General features: G+C 39.9%; 1 protein-coding gene across 8 annotated transcripts in view; it reads right to left on the bottom strand.

Moving 5' to 3' along the window:
- Positions 1–5,272: 5,272 nt before the first annotated feature.
- Positions 5,273–20,628, bottom strand: part of LOC139759207 (uncharacterized) — a 104,122-nt gene continuing 88,766 nt past the window's right edge. For all 8 annotated transcript variants that reach the window (XM_071681283.1, XM_071681284.1, XM_071681277.1 and 5 more), the window contains 4 exons: positions 20,102–20,240; positions 15,234–15,421; positions 13,863–14,082; positions 5,273–9,243 (listed from right to left, as the gene is read on the bottom strand). In XM_071681283.1, coding sequence (XP_071537384.1) covers positions 7,240–9,243; positions 13,863–14,082; positions 15,234–15,421; positions 20,102–20,240 — 2,551 coding nt within the window. In that variant the 3' untranslated portion in view covers positions 5,273–7,239. The remainder of the gene's footprint in view (positions 9,244–13,862; positions 14,083–15,233; positions 15,422–20,101; positions 20,241–20,628) is intronic.

Here is a 20,628-nt window from a genome sequence, read left to right on the forward strand (position 1 = left end):
TGGGAGTGGATCTGGCAGCGGATGGAACCATGGAAGCGGAAGTGGATCATAGGGTGGGGGAGGGGGCGAAAATCCTAGGAGCCTTGAAGAATGTGTGGAAGTCGAGAACATTATCTCGGAAAGCAAAAATGGGTATGTTTGAAGGAATAGTGGTTCCAACAATGTTGTATGGTTGCGAGGCGTTGGCTATGGATAGAGTTGTGCGCAGGAGGATGGATGTACTGGAAATGAGATGTTTGAGGACAATGTGTGGTGCGAGGTGGTTTGATCGAGCAAGTAACGTAAGGGTAAGAGAGATGTGTGGAAATAAAAAGAGCGTGGTTGAGAGAGCAGAAGAGGGTGTTTTGAAATGGTTTGGGCACATGGAGAGAATGAGTGAGGAAAGATTGACCAAGAGGATGTATGTGTTGGAGGTGGAGGGAACGAGGAGAAGTGGGAGACCAAATTGGAGGTGGAAAGATGGAGTGAAAAAGATTTTGTGTGATCGGGGCCTGAACATGCAGGAGGGTGAAAGGAGGGCAAGGAATAGAGTGAACTGGATCGATGTGGTATACCGGGGTTGACGTGCTGTCAGTGGATTGAATCAGGGCATGTGAAGCGTCTGGGGTAAACCATGGAAAGCTGTGAAGATATGTATATTTGCGTGTGTGGACGTGTATGTATATACATGTGTATGGGGGTGGGTTGGGCCATTTCTTTCGTCTGTTTCCTTGCGCTACCTCGCAAACGCGGGAGACAGCGGCAAAAAAAAAAAAAAAAAAAATTATATATATATATATATATATATATATATATATATATATATATATATATATATATATATATATATATATATATATAATTATTTACTTTTTATACTTTGTCGGTCTTCCGCGTCAGCGAGGTAGCGCATGGAAACAGACGAAAGAATGGCCCAACCCACCCACATACACATGTATATACATACACGTCCACACATGCACATATACATACCTATACATTTCAACGTATACATATATACACATAGACATATACATACATACACATGTACAAAATTCATACTTGCTGCCTTCATTCATTCCCCTTACGTCATTTGCTCTCACCTTTTTCATTCTGCATTCAAGTCTCCTTTCAAAGCTCACTTACTCTCACCACTCTCTTCCCCCAACATTCTCTCTTCTTTTCTAAAAACCGTACAAACCTTCACCTTCGCCTCCACTAGATAATGATCAGACGTCCCTCCAGTTGCCCCTCTCTGCACATTAACATCCAAAAGTCTCTCTTTCACGTGCATATCAATCAACACATAATCCAATAACACTCTCTGGCCATCTCTCCTATTTACATATGTATACTTATGTATACCTCTCTTTTTAAACCAAATATTCCCAATCACAAGTCCTTTTTAGCACACAAATCTACAAGCTCTTCACCATTCACATTTACAACACTGAACACCCCATATACACCAATTATATCCTCAACTGCCACATTACTCATCTTTGCATTCAAATCACCCATCATTATAACCCAGACTCGAGCATCAAAGATGCTAACACACTCACTCAGCTGCTCCCAAAACACTTGCCTCTCATGATCTTTCTTCTCATGACTGGGTGCACAGGCACCAAAAATCACCCCTCTCTCTCCATCCACATTCAGTTTTACCCATATGAGTTTACTTTCTTATACTACCACATACTCCCACAACTCCTGCTTCAGGAGTAGTGCTACTCCTTCCTTTGCTCTTGTCCTTTCACCAACCCCTGACTTTACTCCCAAGACATTCCCAAACCATTCTTCACCTTTACCCTTGAGCTTCGTTTCACTCAGAGCCAAAACATCCAGGTTCCTTTCCTCAAATTTACTACACATCTCTCCCTTTTTCTCATCTTGGTTACATCCACACACATTTAGACACCCCAATCTGAGCCTTCGAGGAGGATGAGCACTCCCTGCATGACTCCTTTCCTCTGTTTCCCCTTTCAGAAAGTTAAAATACAAGGAGGGGAGGGTTTCTTACCCCCTGCTCCCATCCCCTTTAGTCGAAGATCTATAAATGTTTTATACATTTCTGTCCCTTCAGTTTTTCTCAAAGATATCTTCAGGGCAAACTACCACTCCTCCCCTGTCATACGTTCTGTACATACTGCCATCCTCTCAATCCCCACTCTCCGATACACCTAACCAGGAATGCTAAAGACAGAATTCTGCAATTCGAGCACTATCCATGCATTCTTCTAGTCCTCAAGCATCTCATCTTGAATCATACAAGTGACGATTATGTTGACTAATCAATGTACAATGCTCACCCATATTTCTGAGAAACTCTACAGCAATCCCATCTACATCTGTAACTTTGCCAAATCTTATTAGTACTAAAGTACCAGTGAATAAAATTCATGTACTGCACAGATCTATGACACTAAGATAACATGGAATGGTCTGTGGGTTAGGCTGTGTATGGAATCTTTGGGTTAGTACATTATACAAATCACAATGCGGCTGTCACCAATGAGGCCTTTCTTGGTCTGTTTTTGGCAACAGCTTGCTAGCATGAAAAGGTGAGAAAAAAAAAGGGTGGAAGCAATAATTCCACTGTAATAATGAGCTCTAAACACAATTCACTTTATTTTTCATTTATAATTATACTTGATCGCTGTTCCCATGCCAGCGAGGTAGCACCAGGAAACAGACAAAGGATGGCCCATCCACTCATATATAGGTATATATACATAAACACCCATACACGCACATATACACATCTATTCACCTATTCATTATACTTTGTTGCTGTCTCCCGCATTAACGAGGTAGTGCAAGGAAACAGATGAAAGAATGGCCCAACCCACCCACATACAAATGTATATACATACACGTCCACACACGCACATATACCTATACATTTCAACGTATACATATATATACATACAAAGACATATACATATATACACATGTACATAATTCATACTTGCCCTTATTCATTCCCGTCACCACCCCACCACACATGAAATGACAACCCCCTCCCCTCGTACGCACTCGAGGTAGCGCTAGGAAAAGACAACAAAGGCCACATTTGTTCACACTCGGTCTCTAGCTGTCATGTATAATGCACCGAAACCACAGCTCCCTTTCCACATCCAGACCCCACAAAACTTTCCATGATTTACCCCAGATGCTTCACATGCCCTGGTTCAATCCACTGACAGCATATTGATCCCAGTATGCCACATCATTCCAATTCACTGTATTCCTTGCAAGCCTTTCACCCTCCTGCATGTTCAGGCCCCAATTGCTCAAAATCTTTTCCACTCCATCCTTCCACCTCCAATTTCGTCTCCCACTTCTCCTCGTTCCCTCCACTTCTGACACATATATCCTCTTTGTCAATCTTTCCTTATGATACTCTCTCAACCCAACTCTCATTTGCCCTCTCTTTCACCTCTTGCACCTTTCTTTTGACCTCCTGCCTCTTTCTTTTATACATCTTCCACTCATTTGTATTATTTTCCCGCAAAAATTGTACAAATGCCTCTCTCTTCTCTTTCACTAATTATCTTACTTCTTCACCCCACCACTCACTACTTTTTAATCTGCCCACCTCCTACGCCTTCTCATGCCACAAGCATCTTTTGCACAATCCATCACTGCTTCCCTAAATACATCCCATTCCTCCCCCACTCCCCTTATATCCTTTGCTCTCACCTTTTTCCATTCTGCACTCAGTCTCTCCTGGTACTTCCTCACACAAGTCTCCTTCCCAAGCTCACTTACTCTCACCACTCTCTTCACCCTAACATTCTCTCTTCTTTTCTGAAAACTTCTACAAATCTTCACCTTCGCCTCCACAAGATAATGACCAGACATCCCTCCAGTTGCACCTATCAGCACATTAACATCCACGTCTCTTTCGCGCCTATCAATTAACAGGTAATCCAATAACGTTCTCTGGTCATCTCTCCTACTTACATATGTATACTTATGTACATCTCTCTTTTTAAACCAGGTATTCCCAATCACCAGTCCTTTTTCAGCACATAAATCTACAAGTTCTTCACCATTTCCATTCACAACACTGGAAACCCCATGTACACCAATTATTCCCTCAACTGCCACATTACTCACCTTTGCATTTAAATCACCTATCACTACAACCTGGTCTTGTGCATCAAAACTGCTAACACACCCACTCAACTGTTCCCAAAACACTTGCCTCTTGATGATCTTTCTTCTCATGCCCAGGTGCACAAGCACCAATAACCACCCATCTCTCTCCATCAACTTTCAGTTTTACCCATATCAATCTAGAGTTTACTTTCTTACAATCTATCACATACTCCCACCACTCCTGTTTCAGGAGTAGTGCTACTCCTTCCCTTGCTCTTGTCCTCTCACCAGCCCCTGACTTTACTCCCAAAACTTTCCCAAACCACTCTTCTCCTTTACCCTTGAGCTTCATTTCACTCTGAGCCAAAACATCCAGGTTCCTTTCCTCAAACATACTACCTATCTCCTTTTTTCGCATCTTGGTTACATCCACACACATTTAGACATCCCAATCTGAGCCTTCGAGGAGGATGAGCACTCCCCGCATGACTCCTTCTTCTGTTTCCTCTTTTATAAAGTTAAAATACAAGGAAGGGAGGGTTTCTTACCACCCGCTCCCATCCCCTTTAGTCGCCTTCTCAACACGTGGGGAAGGCGTGGGAAGTATTCTCTCTCCCCTATCCCCAGGGATAGAGAGATATACATGTTGATATACATATCACCATATACATACACATAAACAAACATGTACATATTCATACTTGCTTTGCCTTCATCCATTCCTGTCATTACCCTGACATACAGTTAATAGCATCAATACTCCCAGCTTCAGCAAGGGAGTGCTTGGAAAACAGACTAAAAAGGCCACATTCGTTCACACTCAGTCTCTAGCTGTCATGTGTAATGCACCAAAACCACAGTTCCCTAACCACATCCAGGCCCCTCTGACCTTTCCATGGTTTATCCCAGATACTTCACATGCCCTGGTTCAGTCCACTGACAGCACATCGACCCCGGTATACCACATCATTCTATTCACTCTATTCCTTGCACGCCTCTCAGCCTCCTGTATGTTCAGGCCCTGATCGCCCCAAACCTTTCTCACTTCATCCTCCCACCTCCAATTTGGTCTCCTGCTTCTCCTGGTGCCCTTCACCTCTGACACATATATCCTCTTGTCAATCTTTCCTGTTTCACTTTATGTCTGTACATAAGTAAATTATCAACCTGGAAAGTAAGAACTGAATAAAGAAAAAATATCATTTATTATGAATCAGTTGCATTCATACAGCAAGGGTACTTACAAAATAATAAATGAAGTTAATTCCACTAGTACTGTGGACATTTCACTTAGAAACTTTATGGTACTCTGGATGACCAGAAATATTTTCCTGAACGCCTATCAAAGTAAGAAACGGGAAATTTTGGCTAATGCTAAAGTGCACAATGAAGTCCTCACTTACCCTATCATTGCAAAGTGACAAGAGTCTTTACTAAGAGGATGCATCACAGGATAATTTTGGCTATAAAATTTACATTTTCCAAAGACTATGTGGTAGCAGAAGCTTATGAAAAGTATACAGTGAAAAACTATTTGTACGTGCAGAAAAATGACAAAAATGAAGATACTGTACATTAAAATCATATGATGTACATGAATGTGAAAATGCACCTATGTTATACCCAATGAAATTTATCATACACATTCCCAACATACACCTATATATAGACATATATACATATCTTTTAACAAAATATTGAGGAAACATACTTCTGGTCATACAGAAAAATATTCATCACAGATTTTTCATGCAGATTATGTTTAAAAATGTCATACGATAACATTTCTGCAAACGATTTTCACTCTCATCACACATATTAAATAAATACAGCCTACAATGTGCCTGGAATTTCAAAATACCTACGACATCACTGAGTCAATCACTTCCACCAAAGGACTTCATTTAAAGTCTATGCAACACGTGATGTGCATACAAAGCACTGATTTGCTCAACTTTTTTTCCATTATACCTCATCATTTGAGAGGAATATCACTGTCACCATTTAGCAGTCAACATATCTTATAAATTTCCCTCATTCACTACCATACATAATGTAGTAATTTATGCACATGGATATACAAAGTTTTAACAAAGAAAAAGGTTTGTACAGGAGGTTCAACTGCTTACACCATAGCCACAAAAGGATCATTATAAGCTTACGATGTTTGTCACACTCTTTCCTGAGAAATATTTTGGAGTTCCCTATCTGTTAATAGAAATTTAAACCATACACAAATCTGCCACACCAGTATCAACACTGGCTTATATATACATGGCTTAAAGGATCGGATCACTATGGATATGTTAATATATCACTGCTAATATAGCAGACTGTTCATATCCTCATGATTTCTACTTCCTATGTCTAACAGCAACAATGATTAAATAATACAGTAAGATTTCCTTTGCTCATTTTTCAATTCCCCATTTCAAACTAAGCTGAAATGGGTTAAGAAAACAAATGCCTTTTGTCCAATACACCATTCTCATTATGCTGACATATTTGTTCTCAAAGACAATGCTAACATCATGACTGCATTAATTAACAACCCTAATACTGTGCTGAAAAGGAAAAAAAAAACATGGAATGAAACTACCCTGTTAGATCATACTCTCAAAGAACACATTTTAAAGCTACCTAACTAGTAACAGTGCTCATAATATGCTAAAGTAAAATCATTTATGTCAATATTCTGAAATTCTAAGTATATCAATTTCTGAAAACAATGTCTCAAGAAGACCTAAGTACATGCATGGCTTGTCAGACATTGTATCATTTAGTAAACTAAAAGAACGGTTAATAAAAGTTGCAACCAGCATAGTTTTTGAGGGTGTAACTTCAATCCACAAATATTCTGATGAAAGGAATTCTTACTATACCAATTACAACATTCAATTGTACTTCCCTTTTCATAAATTAAAGTAAATATTCATAGATAAATCTTATTCTGTGATATACAATATTTTTACTTCAAGGTCTTTAGCACATTAAATACATCTTCACTGTCTACTTCTTTTCTAATACAACTCATTGCATCATACACATGAGGAATAATCTTTTGTTATCAATCTCAACTTACAAATATATAAACCCCTCCACAACTCTCACTTTTCAGCATACTATTCATTCCTTTAGACTCTACTTTAGGGCCTACCTAATAGTGCTGCGTGGTTTGCCCTGTGCGGATTTATCACGACGCTTCTTGGAAAAAACATCATCATTATCATCTAAGTAACGTTTGGGGGGAGCAATCGTTCTACCTGAGGATGTGACTCGCTCACTGAACCTAAATCCTGCTGGGGTAGCAGATCCTGTTTGTGTTGGGGAGGAAGACCCAGGTGGAAGAGGAGGAAGAGGAGGAGGAGGTAGAGGATGGGGGTTAACATATTCACTACCACCTCGCCGTCCTGGAGAACTGGGGTGGCTACCACGATCGTGTGTGGCAGTTGTTACTGGTCTGGTTAGTGGTGGTGAGGACACTGCCTTAATTGATTGTCTACCAGATGTTCCCACTAAAGTTTCATAGTTAGTATCTTCATCAATGAAAATGTTCTGCTGTGATGCAGATGAATTTCCAACTGATACTTTGCTGGACCTAGAGGTGTTTGTCGCAGAACCAGTTGGATTCATTATAAGTAAGACTTCAGCTGTGTCTCTGTCAATAATGGCTGTCTGCCTTGGTGATTCCACAGTCTTTACTGGATTCAGACTGTGTTCTTCATTTAAATTGCAAACACTCGAACTAAATGGAATTTTCATTGGTCCAGCTAACTTCCTTGTTTGAGTGGCACCAAATGAATGTGCATGAGATTTTGTGACTGATGTTGATGAAACTGATGAATTAGGACTGTTAAGATTCTGAACTGAGTTAGCTGTTAAAGATGCTGAAAACTTGGAAGGGGGTGAAACCATTCTAACCGTACTAGATGCCTGGGAATAAAGGTTCTTTGGCTTCTCACCCATTGCTGATGAAGAAGCATGCATAGTTTGTGTGTTTGGTAACCCTTGCATTAAATGATGACCTTTAATTATACTACTATCTACAGTTCCATTCAAAAGTTTTGTCTTACTTTCTGGTATCTTCACTTTTTCTTTCACTACGCTATTGTCATAAACAACCTGCATTCCATTAACATCCGAGCTTAAACTAGTCTTTCCTCCATATGAACCAGTTGTTACCTGCTTTACAAAAGAATTATTACCATTAAACTGAACTCCTGTCCTACTACTGTTTGTCTGTGTTCCTTCATTTGAACTATCATCACTATAAACAGACTGGAGTAGACTTAGTCCTGAATTATTATGAGCACTTACCTCATTCACTGTTCGTGTTTCCTTAATTTGTAAAGCATTATTTTCTTTCATAGGAACTTTTTTTTTATCACCTCTTACAGGAAAAATTGAATCATCACTTTCAAAAACAGCTTGTCTTTTCATATTACCCACTTGACTTTGTGTTTCTTGTGCAATATTAGTAGTACCAAACTTCTGAGAAAAAGTTCTGTCGTGGGTGGAGGATGCACTTGATAAATGCTTAGGGTTCAAGTGACCTTCTGGCAATGATGAAATTGCCTCACTCTTTGCAATACTAAAATTAACAGATTTTGCAGCAACACACTTATTTAGAATGGTTTTGGATGGCGAGGTTCTAGTACAGGCAGTAAGAGATTTAGTGACAATACTACCCTCCTTAGGATGATGAATCTTCATGTCTGACTGACTAGACTTTCCTTCTAAAAGTGAATTTGGAGGGAGATTGACCAACTTATTCAGTCTTTGTTCTTTTGAAAACCCTTCTACCTCTGAAGCTCTTCCCTCAGCACCAACCACACTTTCAGTCTTATTTTCCAAACCTAAGACTGGATTTTCAGAAGAGTTTTCAGCTAACTTTTTTGTTGAGCTATCGTCTGTAGAGGAATTATCCTGAGATTCTTGAGTAGCCCCAACAGTAGGTATGCATGCACCACCTTTGTCTTTCTTGTCATCAGATGAGAAATAAATATCTGGTAGAGTTATGGAGCTATGATTGGGGTTGTGCTGTTCCATTAGGTTTCCAATCAATTTAGCAATGGCTTCACGTTTTCCCCTCACTACATCTTGTGGAAACCACTCAGCAAGGGTGCGAATTGGGAATGTGTAGTCCTTTAGTGGATGCTGCAACAAATACACAGTCACTATGTCATACCTTAATAATGTAATATTAGTCTGAAAAATCTATACAGCCATACTCTAATCAACTTAAAAAAAAATAACTAATCTAAGACTTAATTCCATTTTATTCTAGTTCATGGCAAAATAGCTAGTAAAAGCTACAAAAGCACAAATAAGTTTATACAAAAAATCTCTAATGATATAAATATAAAATGGTGAATATAACTAAAAAACCCACAGTAACTGAACAAGATGTTAAAATAAAACAATAAAAAAGGAAAATCAGAAACATATGCCATCATATCAACAATACACTCCTAAAAAAATGATTAATCTTTGTGCTTCCTTTCAATTTTCTTAAGTGCTTCTTTAATGTTTCCTACATTAGCAGGGTAACAATGGGTGCAAATTAATGGGCCTTACAAGAAAACCTCACTTGGTTCTCTGTTGGGAAGTAAAAACACAGGAGAGGAGGATTTCCTACCTTCTGCTCCACATCTCCCATTATCTCATATTTTCACCTTCATGGCATTAAATACAACACATTTTTTTTCTTATATACTCTCCTTTTGAGCTACTTTTATCAGAAATTCAGGAAGACAGTGAAAAAGCTGAAATTGAAAGTAGAGTCACGAAAAAAGAAAAAACCAGGACGCATTGAAAGCTCTTGTCAATGGAAAAAGATCTTGAGTGTAGTGTATGCATGAATTTGGTACAAAGGAGTGCTCATCCAAACACTGTTGTATGGATGTGAAGGCAGAGTGTATACAAGTCAGAGAGGCTATCAGAATTAATGTATTTTCTTTCTATCTATTAATCTAAGTCAGAGAGGTTATCACATCTAACGCATTTTCTTTCTATCTATTCATCTAAGTCTTTGATGCCTGTTCCCTTTACAAACTCCCTCAAGGGAGTGGCCATGGCAAGAGCGTCCACAACTGGTACACTCCTCTTCTGCTCCACAGCCTTTAGTGCTTTATCCTTAACAGGCCACTGGCGGAGGGCAACTTTAGTGCAGTGATTTACTTCTGTACCTTCAATTTGCTGCCTTATGTATATTGTCATATATCATTCTCTTCCTTCTAGGCTATACAATTGCAGCTCTTTCAGCTTCTCATGGTAGTCCACACGTTCCATCCTCTCAATTCTACTTGTGAAGCGCTGCTGAATACTCTCATATCAAATATATATATTTTCATTTATTTATTTATTTTGCTTTGTCACTGTCTCCAACGTTAGCAAGGTAGCACAAGGAAATGGATGAAAGAATGGCCCAACCCACCCACATACACATGTATATACATACACATCCACACACGCACATATACATACCTATACATTTCAACGTATACATATATATATATATATATATATATATATATATATATATATATATTTTATCCCTGGGGATAGGGGATTAAGAATACTTCCCACGTATTCCCTGCGTGTCGTAGAAGGCGACTAAAAGGGGAGGGAGCGGGGGGCTGGAAATCCTCCCCTCTCGTTTTTTTTTTTTTTCAATTTTCCAAAAGAAGGAACAGAGAATTGGGCCAGGTGAGGGTATTCCCTCAAAGGCCCAGTCCTCTGTTCTTAACGCTACCTCGCTAATGCGGGAAATGGCGAATAGTTTGAAAGAAAGAAAGAAAATATATATATATATATATATATATATATATATATATATATATATATATATATATATATATATATATATATATATATATGAGTATGTTTGAAGGAATAGTGGTTCCAACAATGTTGTATGGTTGCGAGGTGTGGGCTATGGATAGAGTTGTGCGCAGGAGGATGGATGTGCTGGAAATGAGATGTTTGAGGACAATGTGTGGTGTGAGGTGGTTTGATCGAGTAAGTAACGTAAGGGTAGGAGAGATGTGTGGAAATAAAAAGAGCGTGGTTGAGAGAGCAGAAGAGGGTGTTTTGAAATGGTTCGGGCACATGGAGAGAATGAGTGAGGAAAGATTGACCAAGAGAATATATGTGTCGGAGGTGGAGGGAACAAGGAGAAGAGGGAGACCAAATTGGAGGTGGAAAGATGGAGTGAAAAAGATTTTGTGTGATCGGGGCCTGAACATGCAGGAGGGTGAAAGGAGGGCAAGGAATAGAGTGAATTGGAGCGATGCGGTATACCGGGGTTGATGTGCTGTCAGTGGATTGAATCAAGGCATGTGAAGCGTCTGGGGTAAACCATGGAAAGCTGTGTAGGTATGTATATTTGCGTGTGTGGACATATGTATATGCATGTGTATGGGGGTGGGTTGGGCCATTTCTTTCGTCTGTTTCCTTGCGCTACCTCGCAAACGCGGGAGACAGCGGCAAAAAAAAAAAATATATATATATATATATTATCCCTAGGGATAAGGGAGAAAGAATACTTCTCACGTATTCCCTGCATGTCGTAGAAGGCGACTAAAGGGGGGTGGGGGCCTAGTTATCCTCCCCTCTCTTTTTTTTTTTTTTAATTTTCCAAAGGAGGGAGCAGAGACGGGGGCTGGGTGAGGATGTTTCCTCAGAGGCCCAGTCCTCTGTTCTTAACGCTACCTCGCTGAGGCGGGAAATGGCAAATATTATGAAAGAAAAAAAAAAAAAAAAAATATATATATATATATATATATATATATATATATATATATATATATATATATATATATATATACATAGACATATACATATATACATCTGTACATAATTCATACTTGTTACCTTTATTCATTCCCGTCGCCACCCCGCCACACATGCAATGACAACCGCCTCCCCCCGCATGCACGTGAGGTAGCACTAGGAAAAGACAACAAAGGCCACATTCGTTTACACTCTGCCTCTAGCTGTCATGTATAATGCACCAAAACCACAGCTCCCTTTCTACATCCAGGCCCCACAAAACTTTCCTTGGCTTACCCCAGATGCTTCACATCCCCTGGAAGTGAAGTGTTTTAGATATCTGAGAATGGATTTGGCAGCAGATGGAACCATGGAAGCGGAAGTGAATCATAGGGTGGGGGAAGGGGCGAAGTTCTGGGAGCATTGAAGAACGTGTGGAAGTCGAGAACATGATCTCGGAAAGCAAAAATGGGTATGTTTGACGGAATAGTGGTTCCAACAATGTTATGTGGATGCAAGGCGTGGGCTATAGATATAGTTGTGCAGAGGGGGGGTGGATGTGCTGGAAATGAGATGTTTGAGGACAATATGTTGTGCAGAGGAGGGTGAATGTGCTGGAAATGAGATGTTTGAGGACAATATGTGGTGTGAGGTGGTTTGATCGAGTAAGTAATAATAGGGTAAGAGAGATGTGTGGTAATAAAAAGAGTGTGGTTGAGAGAGCAGAAGAGGGTGTTTTGAAATGGTTTGGTCACATGGAGAGACTGAGTGGGGAAAGATTGACCAAGAGGATATATGTGTCAGAGGTGGAGGGAACGAGGAGAAGTGGGAGACCTAATTGGAGGTGGAAAGATGGAGTGAAAAAGATTTTGAGTGATCGGGGCCTGAACATGCAGGAGGGTGAAAGGCATGCAAGGAATAGAGTGAATTGGAACGATGTGGTATACCGGGGTCGACGTGCTGTCAATGGATTGAACCAGGGCATGTGAAGCGTCTGGGGTAAACCATGGAAAAAGTGTGGGGCCTGGATGTGGAAAGGGAGCTGTGGTTTCGGTGCATTATCACATGACAGCTAGAGACTGAGTGTGAACGAATGAGGCTTTTGGTGTCTTTCCTAGCGCTACCTCGCACACATGAGGGGGGAGGGGGTTGTTATTGCATATGTGGCGAGGTGGCGATGGGAACAAATAAAGGCAGACAGTATGAATTATGTACATGTGTATATATGTATATGTCTGTGTGTGTATATATATGTGTACATTGAGATGTATAGGTATGTATATTTGCGTGTGTGGACGTGTATGTATATACATGTGTATGTGGGCGGGGTGGGCCATTCTTTCGTCTGTTTCCTTGCGCCACCTCGCTAACGCGGGAGACAGCGACAAAGCAAAATAAATAAAAATAAAAATAAAATATATACAGCACTCCATTGTTCAGTTTTGCCTCTTTTATATCATATTCATTTCACATACACTTGATCGCCGTTTTCCAGTCCTTTTTTCATACATATTCGCTATGTCCCGCATTAGCAAGGTAGCAGCAAAAACTGAGGAGTGAGCCTTAGAAAGAAAATCCTCACTCGGCGCCATTCTCTGTGCCCTCTTTTGGAAAACTAAAACAGGAGGGGAAGATTTCCAAACCCACCGCTTCCATCCTCTTTTAGTCGCCTTCTTCAACATGCAGGGAATAAGTGGAGAGCTTTATTTCTCCCCTCAACCTAGGGATATACCTGATCCACTTCAATGAACTGGGAAAGCAGTGATGAAGGCAGACCGACAGACAGACAGACAGGTTTCAAGACATATAATAAAAGAAAGTTCATGCACTCAGTGCAGAATTACTAAAGCACAAAGGAAACTCATTTTACAGTATGTCTTTTTTCATGTATTTTTGTGGAGAGCTACTTCAATAAAAGACATCATATCATGAATACAAACACAAAAATCGAAAAAAGTGTTTCACTTTACATGTATAAACAAAATAACAAAAAATGTCCTTACCTCAAAGAAACTTTCTGCAAACTGTAAGGTGTAAATGCCACAGTCAGAATAATTCATTTGTTGTGGGACTCTTGGGCATGCACCTTTCATAGTGTCACGGTTAAAAACTTTCTCTGCCCCTTTTCTCAACCTATGCTCCACTGTAAGGTAGTCTCTCAGTGTTGCCACAATCCGAGCACGATTTGCTCCAGTAAGAGAGTCAAAGATCACAATACATGGCCTGAAAATAAAATAGATGGAATTATGTAATGACAAAATTATTGCCCCAACAAAGCCTGAATCACAAAACTGTTCACAACATCCTTAATTACACATAAATGTGAACTTTCATTCTTTAGCACACCCTTATTTCAATACTACTTTAATTCTATCACTTCCCTGAAATGTCAATTTCATATTTACTTGAATTTACAGAAACTCTTCATATTACTTCTAGCTTGAGCACGAAGAAAAGTACGGTAACTATGACTAAATATCTGCCCATGTGCAAACTAAATCCCTTTGTCTCCTCAAACCAATGATTCAACCACTTTCTGCCTTCATTATACTTGATCTTTTGTTAACTCCTTGATTTAGCCACTCTAGTTTCCGTGCTATTTTCCTAAATTCTACAACTCTCACATCTTCAATGTTTCAAAAAAAAATTCTTCCTCTGCAGCAACATTAAAGCTATGCAGTTCTGGCATACCAAAATGTAATCAGCATCATTCACAAGGTCTCATGGTTTTATTTCATACCATCAATTTGGCTTGTACTGTAATGACGGCTACATTTTATTCCATTCCAATCCTATAGAGTCTTTTACTTTCCTTTTTACTTCATTTTTTCTCTTTCACTTTCCTTTTGAATTCTTTTTTTCTCTTTCTTCAACATATGTGTCTGCTATTTTCCACATGATTGAGGCAGCATTAGAACAGTTGAATGAACCTTAGAGGTAAAAAAATCCTCACTTGGTTCCTTCTTCTATTTCTTCTTTGGGATAATAATACAGGAGTTGAGGATTTCCTGTCTCCCCACTCCTACTATCTGTATGGCTATTTGTATATCAATGCACAAACTTCCTTGTTTTTCTCTAAAACACATCCATCAATCTTAATCAGTAAAATCATTTGGTATAGGCACCTTCTATACCTTAATCCATTATGGGATGGCTGCGAGAATTTGACAAAGAAATATGGAGTAACACAGTAACTGACTGCAAAAATATCCTACCTATATACAGCTGAATGGAGAAAACTGTTCATTGCTGTGGTCAGATCTGCTTATAGGTTACACGAGTAAGTAAAATAGGAGAAGAGCAAAGAATCTTAAGACATCACAAGCAAAAGAAAATGCAGTAAAATGAAGAAAAAGAAAGGCTAAGCAACTCACTGTTTGATAGGCGCTAATGATGCAGTTTCAGTCTTGGCAGTCTGAGCTTCTCCAGTGTCAGGCTCATCAACCTTAGTTTTCTTATTAGGAGGGCTTTCTTCCTCTTCATCTTCATCCTCATCCAATTCATCTTCATCTCCTTCAGCTTCATCTCGATCACTCCATTCACCATCATCAATAATTGGGATCTGATATAATGTTCATCAGATAATATATATGCTCTTTCACAAAATTAATATATCAGAAATGTTATTTCATGCATTAAATTACATTCATAATCTTATTACATATATCAAACATTCACTTGAAATATTCTAAGCAATGCTTTTGGGTTTCTATACAATTATGTAACAAGTTATACGTACAATAAACACAATGCCTTAGGTACATTCTGCAAGGGATATCCTGTGACAATTCTATACAATTATGTAACAAGGTATACCATAAACACAATGCCTTAGGTAGATTCTGCAAGGGACATCCTTGTGACAATCCCTTTTTTCCCCAGCAATAGGGGTTTCCTCCCACAGCAAGGAAGCATCAAAATAAATGAGCTTTGAGGAAATATTTTCTATTGGCTCCTCCCTCTGAAATAGTATGGGAGAATTTCTAGTCTTCTCCTCCTGCCCCTCATTAAAATCATTTACAGCATGCTGGAAATGCATGGGAACTGAAGAAAAAATTTTATTTCTGATTTACCGTGCAAATTCTTCTTTTCTTTTAATAATGAAATTTTCATTTTTTCAAGTCATAATGCATTTCATAATGCTATAATAGAAAATGTATTTTCCCACAAGCACTAACACTCTACATCCGTATTTATATCCTACCTACCAGCTGTGTGTGCCCAAAAATAAAAATCAAGTGTATGTATAGAATGGATAATGTTTTATTCTGGAAAAGAATGCCTGCCAAGAAATTCATTAGCAAAAAGGGAAAAACACTGCTTCCGGGTTTAATGCCACCAAAAAAGGCTTGACATTTCTCCTTGGAAGGAGTGGCAAGGAGATTTTAACACCCAAGCAACGACTTGCCAATAACACCCATGGATAGTTATGACTTTCTGGCACAAAAGAACCTGCTCCATAATCTTGTCTCTTCACACAAGCATTGATTAATTCTTTGCATATGAAAACAACTACATTCAAAAAAATTGGTTGTTCTTTCACGTAAGATAAGAAAAAAAGCAAATAAAGAACAAAGTAGAAATAAATATGATAATGTGAAGTGGTGATATCCAGTTTTCAACGCAATGAACTTGTGTTTTTGCCAACAAAAGACGGAGTAAGCACAGCAGGTATTATGAGTGACAAAGAGATATTGTGTGTTTGTGGATAAAATGCCAGCAAAAAATGTGTGGATGTGGAAGAAAGAAATGGCAGCTACCAGGGACAGAGAACAACTTGACAACCACTGAAGTGCTGGCTCACTATGCAACCATAACTAACCCTCCTGTTACCCAGGAAGCTAGAACCGGTGATATACGACCCCCAATCAGTGGCTGCCTACCAACTAACACCTACCATTTAATATAAATACATTTTGTGAAAGGAAACTTTACAGTAACTTTTTTTTTTTTTTTTTTTTTTTTTTTTTTATATACTTTGTCGCTGTCTCCCGCGTTTGCGAGGTAGCGCGAGGAAACAGACGAAAGAAATGGCCCAACCCCCATACACACGTACAAACACACGTCCACACACGCAAATATACATACCTACACAGCTTTCCATGGTTTACCCCAGACACTTCACATGCCTTGATTCAATCCACTGACAGCACGTCAACCCCTGTATACCACATCGCTCCAATTCACTCTATTCCTTGCCCTCCTTTCACCCTCCTGCATGTTCAGGCCCCGATCACACAAAATCTTTTTCACTCCATCTTTCCACCTCCAATTTGGTCTCCCTCTTCTCCTCGTTCCCTCCACCTCCGACACATATATCCTCTTGGTCAATCTTTCCTCACTCATTCTCTCCATGTGCCCAAACCATTTCAAAACACCCTCTTCTGCTCTCTCAACCACGCTCTTTTTATTTCCACACATCTCTCTTACCCTTACGTTACTTACTCGATCAAACCACCTCACACCACACATTGTCCTCAAACATCTCATTTCCAGCACATCCATCCTCCTGCGCACAACTCTATCCATAGCCCACGCCTCGCAACCATACAACATTGTTGGAACCACTATTCCTTCAAACATACCCATTTTTGCTTTCCGAGATAATGTTCTCGACTTCCACACATTTTTCAAGGCTCCCAAAATTTTCGCCCCCTCCCCCACCCTATGATCCACTTCCGCTTCCATGGTTCCATCCGCTGACAGATCCACTCCCAGATATCTAAAACACTTCACTTCCTCCAGTTTTTCTCCATTCAAACTCACCTCCCAATTGACTTGACCCTCAACCCTACTGTACCTAATAACCTTGCTCTTATTCACATTTACTCTTAACTTTCTTCTTCCACACACTTTACCAAACTCAGTCACCAGCTTCTGCAGTTTCTCACATGAATCAGCCACCAGCGCTGTATCATCAGCGAACAACAACTGACTCACTTCCCAAGCTCTCTCATCCCCAACAGACTTCATACTTGCCCCTCTTTCCAGGACTCTTGCATTTACCTCCCTAACAACCCCATCTATAAACAAATTAAACAACCATGGAGACATCACACACCCCTGCCGCAAACCTACATTCACTGAGAACCAATCACTTTCCTCTCTTCCTACACGTACACATGCCTTACATCCTCGATAAAAACTTTTCACTGCTTCTAACAACTTGCCTCCCACACCATATATTCTTAATACCTTCCACAGAGCATCTCTATCAACTCTATCATATGCCTTCTCCAGATCCATAAATGCTACATACAAATCCATTTGCTTTTCTAAGTATTTCTCACATACATTCTTCAAAGCAAACACCTGATCCACACATCCTCTACCACTTCTGAAACCGCACTGCTCTTCCCCAATCTGATGCTCTGTACATGCCTTCACCCTCTCAATCAATACCCTCCCATATAGTTTACCAGGAATACTCAACAAACTTATACCTCTGTAATTTGAGCACTCACTCTTATCCCCTTTGCCTTTGTACAATGGCACTATGCACGCATTCCGCCAATCCTCAGGCACCTCACCATGAGTCATACATACATTAAATAACCTTACCAACCAGTCAACAATACAGTCACCCCCTTTTTTAATAAATTCCACTGCAATACCATCCAAACCTGCTGCCTTGCCGGCTTTCATCTTCCGCAAAGCTTTTACTACCTCTTCTCTGTTTACCAAATCATTTTCCCTAACCCTCTCACTTTGCACACCACCACGACCAAAACACCCTATATCTGCCACTCTGTCATCAGACACATTCAACAAACCTTCAAAATACTCATTCCATCTCCTTCTCACATCACCACTACTTGTTATCACCTCCCCATTTACGCCCTTCACTGAAGTTCCCATTTGCTCCCTTGTCTTACGCACCCTATTTACCTCCTTCCAGAACATCTTTTTATTCTCCCTAAAATTTACTGATAGTCTCTCACCCCAACTCTCATTTGCCCTTTTTTTCACCTCTTGCACCTTTCTCTTGACCTCCTGTCTCTTTCTTTTATACTTCTCCCACTCAATTGCATTTTTTCCCTGCAAAAATCGTCCAAATGCCTCTCTCTTCTCTTTCACTAATACTCTTACTTCTTCATCCCACCACTCACTACCCTTTCTAAACAGCCCACCTCCCACTCTTCTCATGCCACAAGCATCTTTTGCGCAATCCATCACTGATTCCCTAAATACATCCCATTCCTCCCCCACTCCCCTTACTTCCATTGTTCTCACCTTTTTCCATTCTGTACACAGTCTCTCCTGGTACTTCCCCACACAGGTCTCCTTCCCAAGCTCACTTACTCTCACCACCTTCTTCACCCCAACATTCACTCCTCTTTTCTGAAAACCCTTACTAATCTTCACCTTAGCCTCCACAAGATAATGATCAGACATCCCTCCAGTTGCACCTCTCAGCACATTAACATCCAAAAGTCTCTCTTTCGCACGCCTGTCAATTAACACGTAATCCAATAACGCTCTCTGGCCATCTCTCCTGCTTACATAAGTATACTTATGTATATCTCGCTTTTTAAACCAGGTATTCCCAATCATCAGTCCTTTTTCAGCACATAAATCTACAAGCTCTTCACCATTTCCATTTACAACACTGAACACCCCATGCATACCAATTATTCCCTCAACTGCCACATTACTCACCTTTGCATTCAAATCACCCATCACTATAACCCGGTCTCGTGCATCAAAACCGCTAACACACTCATTCAGCTGCTCCCAAAACACTTGCCTCTCATGATCTTTCTTCTCATGCCCAGGTGCATATGCACCAATAATCACCCACCTCTCTCCATCAACTTTCAATTTTACCCATATTAATCGAGAATTTACTTTCTTACATTCTATCACATACTCCCACAACTCCTGTTTCAGGAGTATTGCTACTCCTTCCCTTGCTCTTGTCCTCTCACTAACCCCTGACTTCACTCCCCAGACATTTCCAAACCACTCTTCCCCTTTACCCTTGAGCTTCGTTTCACTCAGAGCCAAAACATCCAGGTTCCTTTCCTCAAACATACTACCTATCTCTCCTTTTTTCACATCTTGGTTACATCCACACACATTTAGGCACCCCACTCTGAGCCTTCGAGGAGGATGATCACTCCCCGCGTGACTCCTTCACTCCCCGCGTGACTCCTTTAGTTACACTTAAAAGGAAAAGGAAAAAATCATTAAAAAGCAGTCTAAATGCACAAGATCAGATTTCTTATCTTCAATGCCTCACCTCAATCCTGTTTTTTGGTCTAGTGGATCTACGTCTCTTAGGTTTGTCTGGAACAGGACGTGGCACAGGTTGACCATCAGACATTCGTACAGGACCATCCAAGCCAGGAAAGCATATAATTGCAAGAAACCAATGGGCACTGAAACGAAAAATATCAAAATATCATAACTTATCCCAAGAGCATAATAACATACAATGGGATACAGAGAAAAACTATCAAAGTAAAAAGAACCAAATAATTTCTACTAAAGGGCTAGGGTTGCCTGATGTTTTGGTAAATTTGAAGTCTGTATGTCAGACAGAGGCTTATCATTAAAACTTATCTTAATCCCCTTAATATACCACTAGGTCATCCTTTCCACTGTACACAGAAAAGACTATAAAACACCCTTCTTCTCTTATGGTTTGGGGCTGTTTCAACAACTTTGGTGTTGGTGGTTTGGTAATCTTACTCAAGAATATGAAAGGAATCAGTTAGTGTACTCAAATGTAACTACTATCTACCTCGTTCATTTAAGAGTGCAAAA

The sequence above is a fragment of the Panulirus ornatus genome, chromosome 32, assembly GCF_036320965.1.
Source record: "Panulirus ornatus isolate Po-2019 chromosome 32, ASM3632096v1, whole genome shotgun sequence".
Lineage (NCBI taxonomy): Eukaryota > Metazoa > Arthropoda > Malacostraca > Decapoda > Palinuridae > Panulirus > Panulirus ornatus.